Source organism: Littorina saxatilis, unplaced genomic scaffold (assembly GCF_037325665.1).
Source record: "Littorina saxatilis isolate snail1 unplaced genomic scaffold, US_GU_Lsax_2.0 scaffold_547, whole genome shotgun sequence".
In the NCBI taxonomy this organism is placed as follows: Eukaryota; Metazoa; Mollusca; class Gastropoda; order Littorinimorpha; family Littorinidae; genus Littorina; species Littorina saxatilis.
The window spans coordinates 65001-75000 of record NW_027127624.1 but is presented as its reverse complement, the minus strand read 5'-3'; the positions used below and the strand labels follow the sequence as shown (position 1 = coordinate 75000).

At 42.4% G+C, this 10000-nt stretch overlaps 2 protein-coding genes across 3 annotated transcripts in view; both read left to right on the top strand.

The window, feature by feature from the left end:
• LOC138956031 (uncharacterized) overlaps positions 1 to 2862 on the top strand; it is a 15429-nt gene extending 12567 nt beyond the window's left edge. Inside the window, exons 8-10 of the mRNA XM_070327499.1 lie at positions 72 to 310; positions 1492 to 1715; positions 2247 to 2862. Coding sequence (XP_070183600.1) covers positions 72 to 310; positions 1492 to 1715; positions 2247 to 2364 — 581 coding nt within the window. The 3' untranslated portion in view covers positions 2365 to 2862. The remainder of the gene's footprint in view (positions 1 to 71; positions 311 to 1491; positions 1716 to 2246) is intronic.
• A 4898-nt stretch (positions 2863 to 7760) lies between these two features.
• LOC138956033 (mesenchyme-specific cell surface glycoprotein-like) overlaps positions 7761 to 10000 on the top strand; it is a 15261-nt gene continuing 13021 nt past the window's right edge. Inside the window, exon 1 of one of the 2 annotated variants that reach the window (XM_070327501.1) lies at positions 7761 to 7855. The gene's annotated coding sequence lies outside the window, so the exon portion shown is untranslated. The remainder of the gene's footprint in view (positions 7856 to 10000) is intronic. The other variant, XM_070327502.1, reaches the window with a different exon arrangement.

The following is a 10000-nucleotide window of genomic DNA, read 5'->3' as shown; positions in this document are numbered from 1 at the left end:
TTACCCAGGCACATGTCACTGGGTCAATCTGTTTCTCCTGTGCCTACATTTGACATGTTGCCGATGTCCAGGACGACTGTTCGTCAGCACAGAGGACGGCAAGAACAACGCCGGCAATATAGAGAACGTCTTTACCTTCGGTGGACGTGGGTTCGGTATCCGCGACGCCAACAACTTTGAGACGCCCACAGTGGTGGTGGACAGCGTGGAGACTGAGACGGAGAGATACTTCTCCAGCGTCTTCAACACGGCCTTCGGCAAGCAGGGCAACACACCGCAGACAGACAAGGAAGCGACCTCGCCTAGTCTGGTATGGTTACATTTTTTTTTTATCAAGTAACAGTCTTTCTAGGTTGTAGTATAAGGCACGGGGAATCTGCCTCGCCTAGTCTGTTATGGTAACATTTACCAAGAAGCAGTCTTTCTAGGTTGTAGTATAAGGCAGGGGGAATCGACCTCGCCTAGTCTGGTATTATTATTATTATGGTGAGCTTATATAGCGCGAACCACAATTAACTGTGCTCTCCGCGCTTTACATATTAATTTCTGCTGTGTGAAATGGAATTTTTTTACAGACAGACACTCAGACAAACAAACATTTTTTACACACAATATAATAACGCATTCACATCGACCAGCAAACCTCAAGCCTGTTAGGCGAGCATTCACCTTTCGCGGCCTTTATTCCAAGTCACACGGGTATTTGATGGACATTTTTATCTATGCCTATACAATTTTGCCAGGGAAGACCCTTTTTTCAATCGTGGGATCTTTAACGTGCACACCCCAATATAGTGTACACGAAGGGACCTCGGTTTTTCGTCTCATCCGAAAGACTAGCACTTGAACCCACCATCTAGGTTAGGAAAGGGGGGAGAAAATAGCGGCCTGACCCAGGGTCGAACACGCAACCTCTCGATTCTGAGCGCAAGTGCGTTACCACTCGGCCACCCAGTCCCATTTACCAAGAAGCAGTCTTTCTAGGTTGTAGTATAAGGCAGGGAGAATCGACCTCGCCTAGTCTGGTATGGTTACATTTATCAAGTAGCAGTCTGTCTAGGTTGTTGTGTAAGGCAAGGGAAAGGCGGGAATCACGTGTGAATTTGAAAACTGTTCCGTGAAGCCCAATCCTAATCAAACCTGTCCTGTTTTGTTGCAGACAACTTGGCTTATTGGCCCTAAAAAAAGACAAATTCAAACTTAAGTTCTAGGCATTCAAATGAATCATTACAAGACATCTCTTGTAACAAGCTATCAAATCTTGTCAAAAGAGAGGAGGGGATGAGAAGCGATGCTTTGAGACTCTGAAATAAAGACGATGGCGAAAAATCAAAAGACAAATCGAACATCCGATGCTGTCTCGTGACGCCCGCCGCTAGTAGACATATCAGTTAAGACTTTGATATCAACACGTAGGTTTACAAAACATATGACTGCAGATATACTATTTCTACATCTCACTCTTTGAAAAACAAACCTCATTTTTCACAGGGTCCTGAGCTGACGGCCCAGGCAGTGGGAGAGTATGACGGCAAGACGGTCCTCTTCATGGGTGGCGGATCTTCAGGCATCCTGTACGTGTTCATGCTGTCTCCCGACGCGCGCTGCCTGCAGCCCTACTTCCACAGCATTCACAGGAGGGGGGACACCCTCTCCACCTGGCAGACTTCCTACGCCGCCGGCAAGATGGGCGACATCGGCATCACCGACATGATGTGAGTATTGGAGGGCAGAGTTTGACGCTCCTGTTCACATTCTGTTGGTCGATTGATGTGTTGGTGGATTGATTTTATGGATCGATGGACCGATGGAACGATCTATGCCCACTCGACATTTCTCTGTATGAGATAATAAAGTATTCGTATTCGTATTCGCACACATACACACACGCACAAACTCACGCAGACACAGACACACACACAAATACACATTCACTCTCTCTTTCTCACACACACAAACAAACACACACACACACACACACACACAAACACACACACACACACACACACATAAACACACACACACAAACACACACACACACACACACACAAACACACACACACACATATATATATTTCAGGACACACCAGGTGGTCGCTATGGAAAGATGAATTTAATCAAACAAAAGTCTGTCGGGAATTCTTTGGGATGGTCGCAATGGGCAAGTGGTCGGTATCGAGAGGTGGTCGCTAAGGCAGGTTCAGCTGTATTTGATGAAGGGATGTTTGTGTGACCTGTGTTGCCAGGTTCATCGAGACGACCGAGATTCGCCCTATCCTGGTGGTGGCCGCTGCGACCAGCAACAGTGTGTCCCTCTACGGCATTGCTGACGAGGCTTTCACGCCTGGATCCGTCCGCACCTAACTCGCATCACTGGCGGTTCTGCCATCGAGTCAGCTGTAACAGTGTGATCTGCGATTAAGGGCATTTTTCTCCTCGTGAAAACAGTTCGGCCCGCTAGCTCCCATTTGGTCAGGATTTTACAGGGGATAAGACTATTCCTCGACTTGGTCACATACAAATATCAGCACCCTGACTGCCTGTGCTATGAATTAATTTCTTAAAAAGCCACTGGTAGCTTTTACGAAATTCAATCCTTTAGAAATTGCCACTGTAAACAAAGAGCACCCCGGCTGTTCAATTGTTGTATGTGACCAAGTGGAGGGATGGTCTTATCCCATGTTATAACCCTGGCCAGATCTGAGATGGTCAGCCGAACCGTTTTCAAGAGAAGGAGTGTGCCTTTAAGCGTGAGACATTGGAAAATCCCATCCTGCATTGCTTTGTTATGACAAACGACTCCGTCTTCATCAAATGAAATCAGTGATGTGTAATTACGTCAATAAACATTGTCGAAACATCCATATGCTTATTTTGTTGTGTTCGTGCTTTACGGCTTTGACGTTTTGGTCTCGGGATTTCCTAACTTACTTTTCATTCTTCTGTGACTGTCGATGTCTTATGTATAGACTACATTCAGTCAATATTTGGCTCAATGTATTCCGGCAGACTGGGAATTGAGAGGGAAGCGAGGATGTATTTATTTGTGTCTGTGTGTACATGTACATGCGCGTGCGTACGTGCAGAGCAATTCCCAGAAAACTACAAAACAGATAATTATGAAACTTTACATGAGAATGATTGTTTCCAGATAATATCCCCACACATTGTCTGAATTTGTTCGATACGTAGAGGTTACATGCCGAGTCTCAGTGATTATCAAAAATAATGGTCGAAGTTTGCGGATCATGAAAAATGCGAGCTTCAGCGAGCTTTTTCATGACCGCGAACTGAGACCATTATTTTTGATAATCACTGAGACGAGGTATGTAACCTCTTTATCCCTCCTTTCTTCAGTTATTCAAAGAAAAGAGGAGTTTTTGTGCGAAAGTTTGATCGAATCATATTCACCCAACCAGTCTACCTGCGCAGGCGATCGATTAATGCGCGGTTGTATAGTTCCGTGCAAATCATTCAATTTTGTTAACACTTCTTGTTAGTTTCCATGTTTTGAACTAAAATCAAGTACACAGTTATGTTGTCATTCTGCTGTGGCGGTAAAGGCAGATAGTGTGTGTTCTGTTCATGTTTTGGTATCGCTCAGGAAATGTTCTTTCTTCGAATGTGACTAGCAGACGAAGTTTTACACCCGTGTTCCAACGTTAAAAACTGTATGAAGTTTAGTTTTCTGGGGCAACATAGTGTATGAAACCGCTGCATGTTCTTTAAGTTGATTAAATGTTTGCAATTGATTGCGTGTGATCTGTTTATAAAATGAAATATTGTTGAAAACTGACCGTCGGATTGCAGTCTTGTCGGTGCATCCGAAATCTGGAAGGGGAACTACTCGTGTCGCTAGACAAAGTATGAGAGTTACTTTTCCTTGGAATCTTGCTTGCGATAAACGATTGTGCACGGCAGATCTGAATTCAGAAAACAACCAAACTCATGGATTTTACATGGAGATTCATGTGTTCAAGTATGTAGTTGCTGGTTTAAATGCGGTATGGTTGTATTGTTTGCTCCAGAAATGTATATTTTGTACATTAGAGTGTTCTGAACTTTTGAGTCGCAAAAAGTAGATCCACAATGTGTACAGTCTCTATCCATGAGCTATCGAGGATTCAGGCCCGTTGTTGGGTAAGTGATTTTGGTTGTTGGGTAAGTTACCGAAAAATAACTAGCCCTACAAGTTTACAGAGAGAAAGAAGCAGAGGGGGGGATAATTTAAGTTATTGAGACATCCCAGTGCACTAAGTGATTAATAGAGCAAATCGAGAAAATTCATTATTGAACGAAGCGCATAGCGCTGAGCTGAGTTCAATAATTATTTTCGAGATTTGCTCTATAAATCCCTTAGTGCACTGGGATTGTTTCAATAACGATATTGTCAGTACCGCCATAGAAAAAAGAAGATTCCAAACGCACATTTTGCTACGCGCATTTGAATAGGCATAACTGTGTGGTCAGGTCGTGTACAGTAAGATCTACTTTTGTGTGGGGTGTCTCAAGTGTGTCGTGTGTTCGTCACACGCATTTTAATTTCTGTTGGTAAATTCCAGTGTAGCGTTAAGCTGAACAGTGATGATCTTTCAGAGAGACCACATTTGAACTCGGAGAAAGGACTGTCCCGCTCTTCGTTATTTGTGATTCGAAACCTCCAGTCGAGCTTCGACGGATTGACTGTGCGGAGTGACTTCCCTTGAATTGACTACCCCCCGAAGGACTCGACGGTTAGCACATTTTCAAAATAAATGTGGCATATTTCTCGTGTTGTATCTTCACTCATCGGGGAGTCTGATACTAAATATGAACGGTAAGAATGCTCTGAACCCTACACATATTATATCCCCATCGTTTTTTTCGTTCACATTTGCCCAACATGTTAATTTGCTGAGCGGGGTTTATGTCGTCTGCTAGGCTAGGGCAATCGAACCACTGCAGTCTGCACTGAGTCTGCACGAATGAGGCAGGCTGGTAATAAGTATTATATATGGTAAGAACGTTCTGAACCCTACACGTTTTCGATTACGATTGTTCTTGCCTTGAAATAATAATTCGGAAACCATTCATTTACTGAACTGATGCAGTCGTATTTCAGTGTAGTCTGTTACGTATGACAGAGTCGATCGAGTCAGTCTTCCAAATGCTGTGTACGTTATCGGAATAACACTTGTGTTTTCTGTTAGCCGCTGGGAATTGTATACTAACTCATCATTTGGTAATGTGGATGATAAGCTACATGCCACTGACACAGCATATGAGAAGAATCTATGCAAGTCGGCGAAAATGAGATGAAACGCAGCGGCTTCTGTTTTTCGATCAGTGGCACTGTGGCACAGGCACATGCAATCTGTCAGAAAAAACCCCACTTCTGCTTTAATTGAGAAGCAGGGAATTTATGGTCCTTTGGTATTGTGGAAAATATAAGCTACATGTCATTAATTAATTCTGAGGATGAGAGCACAGTCTCGCTTAGGCAAAGGGCGGAAGAATACGCTCTGTGGAAAAGTTAGCGCACTCCAAGAGTGCGCTAACAGTTTTAGCGCATCGCCATTAGCCAATCAACTGGTTCACATCAGTCATGTGACACCAGTACTTACTGACAATTTAAGTTATTGGCGTCAAATCTGTCCTTAACAAAACTCAGTGCAATTAGTTTGATTCTTTTACGCCCACAGATTGACTTAATGTTCCTGCATCGCTTTCTGCGACTTGCTGATTGTTGGTGTTGTCTTTTCTGTCCACCTTTCTCGAAAGAATACTGCAACACTCACGCATACACATACAGCCACACACTTAGACACGATCTGTCATATTGCAGATCACACCAAACTAAACTTTTGTTTGAATAAACACATTTACAGTTGAAGATGGAATTACCTAGCTCCTGAATAGTATTTTTGAATATTTAGGAAAATGTTTTTCGTATGGGTACGGAACATCACATCCCCCATTGTGTGAGTGTAACATTTTTTTTACCCAACAAAAATGCCCCATCTCGAACCAGCTTACGAACCAAAACAGACAGTAAGCCCTGCTAAATCAGTATCGTTTGTACTATATATTTTTGTCTCGAAGTTTTGTCTTCTTCTGCTTCTTTGTTCATGGGCTGAAACTCCCACGCATTCACCTTCTGAAACAAACAGACACACGCATGGGTGCACGCGCGCACGCACGCACAAACCAACATAGGCACACCCAGACAAATATGCAAACATGCACACACACGCACTCCCAGACACACCCACCCACACACACACGCATAAAAGCACATACGAAACCACTCACATACACACACGCACACACGCACACACATACACACACACACACACACACACAAACACACACACACATTCACACTAACTTACACACACACACACACACACACACACACACACACACACACACACACATACACACACACACCTTCACACTAACTTGCACACACACACACACACACACACACACACACACACACACACACACACACACACGCACAACTCCCTATGGTCCAATGCGTTTGTACCGGGTAAATTATAACAGTTCTGATGAAGGAATTAAAATGGGTGAGTGAGCATCCCCAGATTATTTTATTGTAGCGGGATTCCTTGACCGGTTTGACAGTCATGTGATTAATTCACACTGGTCATGATCTGGTTGTTTCTTGATCTTATTTTTAAAATATCGAAGGAAGGGGACTATAGATACTTGTAGGGGCAACATTTTTATGCAGACAAGAAGCCGCACCAGTTTCTAAAATTGATAAATGTTTCTTTGTATAAAACATGGAAAAGGCACACATTCATCCCTCATCCACTTGATCTGAAATTGCGCACTTGCTGTAAGGCTAGGTATTGCGATTCATTCCTTACTTTATCGTCAAATTGCTGGGTTGTTTAGGCCTTAAAAAAAAGATAGGTGTGGTTACGGTAACCCGACCTACCCTATTTTTAGGGGCCGATCCTATAACTTTTTATTACATTTGTCACAAAAAAACAAAAAAAAACGAGTGCAAAAAACGCAATGAAAGCGAAAGCGCCCGAGTCGCACACTTATTTCCCTGTCAAGTAGGTTTAATTTGTACACATTAGAAAAAAAAGTTAAAAAAAAAAAAAGTGATTGCCTACCTACCTACCCTATTTTTTGGGCTATGTTACCGTAACCACACCTATTTTTGGGGGGGCCTTACTCCCAGTGGAAAGCTAGCAGCATAAGAGTCGAGCTATACCTTGGTGTGTGCGTGTTTATGTGTAATCAGACATCTGGCATAATGGCTGAGGTCTTGTACATGCCACGGCGGTTAAACGGGCAAGAGTCATAGAGAAGGTATCTTATAGTCAACGCATACAGTTGACCCCTGCCTGTTCCGGCCTAGACTCGCACCCGTGTTCCGAGGGTCTCAATTAAGTCCGGTGCTCTGCAAAATTAGCAACCAGAGATTCCCTTCCTCCCACCCCCTCCCCCGAACAGACATACAGTCAACTTTATAACATTCTTAGCGACGTACTCATGCATATAATTTTTAAGCCGGACTCCTGAAGAGTTATCTACTGGCCGACTACCACCAATCCCTCTTCGTCTTCTGATTCTTGTATAATTTCTTACGCGTTGGATTTCACCCATTCGTACTGAAAAATGTAGAATCGCACGATTGTTCCTGTTTAACCCTTGTTCAGCTTACAAAAATAGTTTAAGCCAGGGTAAAAATGTGTGCCTAACATCTGTCCCGCTCTCATCCTGTATGAAAAAGAAGATACAAAGTGACCCACTTTTCCGTGACCTGGTTTTCATGTCAAAGGGAAATAAATCCGCTTGATCCTCGGTTTGATCCTTCCCCGTTTGGTTAATGACGGTAAGAACATGGTTGTTTAGTTTTTGAATGATAATACTGTCTTCTGCTTCATGCATATAATATTGAAATCAAGAGGGTTAGTTGGTTCGTGTCTTTTTGAAGTCGTTTTACACTTATACTTTGCTGATCACACACAAACACATTATTTTGCCGATGATGTGTGAAATGATGGCACACACATTGTTTTCAAGAAGATAGCAATGATAGTTGTAGCAGGTCTACTGGAGTGTGTATTAAGTATAAGTATAAGTATAACAAAGTATAAGTGTAAAATGACTTCAAAGTATACATGAAGCAGAAGACAGTATTATCATTCAAAAAATGAAATACTTATATTATTTGTTTACACTCCAGTAGACCGGCTACAACTATCATTGGTATCTTCTTGAAAACAAGCCAGAATGTCTCATCTTTTGTTTCCAAATTTTGGGCCCGCAGGCCTTCCTCAAAGGTACACAGACCAAGCGTCTATATTTCTGCGGGCCGAAAATGTGGAAACAAAAGATCAGACATTCTGGCTTGGTGTTGAACTTTTTATTGTGATGTATAAATAAGCTTTTTAAGCTTAAAAAAGTTTTTTCCAGCTTTCATTGTGTGGAGTGGTGCAGAGGAAAAAGAGTTTCTTGAATTATATATATGTGCGCGTGTGTGTGTGTGTGTGTGTGTGTGTGTGTGTGTGTGTGTGTGTGTGTGTGTGTATGTGTGTGTGTGTGTATTTATATATATATATATATATATGTGTGTGTGTGTGTGTGTGCGTGTGTATGTGTGTGTGTGTGTGTGTGTGCGTGTGTATGTGTGTGTGTGTGTGTGCATTGTCAGCCACAACTTAATTTCTCATTTTGAGATAATAAAGTATTATTTTATTGTATTGTATTGTATTGTATTGTGTTGTGTTGTGTTGTGTTGTGTTGTGTTGTGTTGTATTGTGTTGTATTGTCTGATTTATGTGACAGAGAAACATGAAGGCCAGTAACTTTTTACTGTGTTATGTGATAGAGAAACATGAAGGCCGGTAACTATTTACTGTCTATTTAATGTAACAGAGAAACATGAAGGCCAGTAAAAGAAAGTTCCTGTCTGTGTTATGTATATTATATGTCACAGAGCAACATGAAAGCCAGTAATGTGTTCCGGTCTGTTGTATTTCACGGAGCAACATGAAGGCCAGTAATGTGTTCCTGTCTGTTGTATGTCACAGAGTAGTATGAAGGCCAGTAATGTGTTCCTGTCTGTTGTATGTCACAGAGCAATATGGAGGCCAGTAATGTGTTCCTGTCTGTTGTATGTCACAGAGCAACATGAAAGCCAGTAATGTGTTCCTGTCTGTTGTATGTCACAGAGCAACATGAAGGCCAGTAATGTGTTCCTGTCTGTTGTATGTCACAGAGTAATATGAAGGCCAGTAATGTGTTCCTGTCTGTTGTATGTCACAGAGTAATATGAAGGCCAGTAATGTGTTCCTGTCTGTTGTATGTCACAGAGTAATATGAAGGCCAGTAATGTGTTCCTGTCTGTTGTATATCACAGAGCAACATGAAGGCCAGTAATGTGTTCCTGTCTGTTGTATGTCACAGAGCAACATGAAGGCCAGTAATGTGTTCCTGTCTGTTGTCTGTCACAGAGTAATATGAAGGCCAGTAATGTGTTCCTGTCTGTTGTATATCACAGAGTAGTATGAAGGCCAGTAATGTGTTCCTGTCTTTTGTATGTCACAGAGTAATATGAAGGCCAGTAATGTGTTCCTGTCTGTTGTCTGTCACAGAGTAATATGAAGGCCAGTAATGTGTTCCTGTCTGTTGTCTGTCACAGAGTAGTATGAAGGCCAGTAATGTGTTCCTGTCTGTTGTATATCACAGAGGAATATGAAGGCCAGTAATGTGTTCCTGTCTGTTGTCTGTCACAGAGTAATATGAAGGCCAGTAATGTGTTCCTGTCTGTTGTATGTCACAGAGTAGTATGAAGGCCAGTAATGTGTTCCTGTCTGTTGTATGTCACAGAGCAATATGGAGGCCAGTAATGTGTTCCTGTCTGTTGTATGTCACAGAGCAACATGAAAGCCAGTAATGTGTTCCTGTCTGTTGTATTTCACAGAGCAACATGAAGGCCAGTAATGTGTTCCTGTCTGTTGTATATCACAGAGGA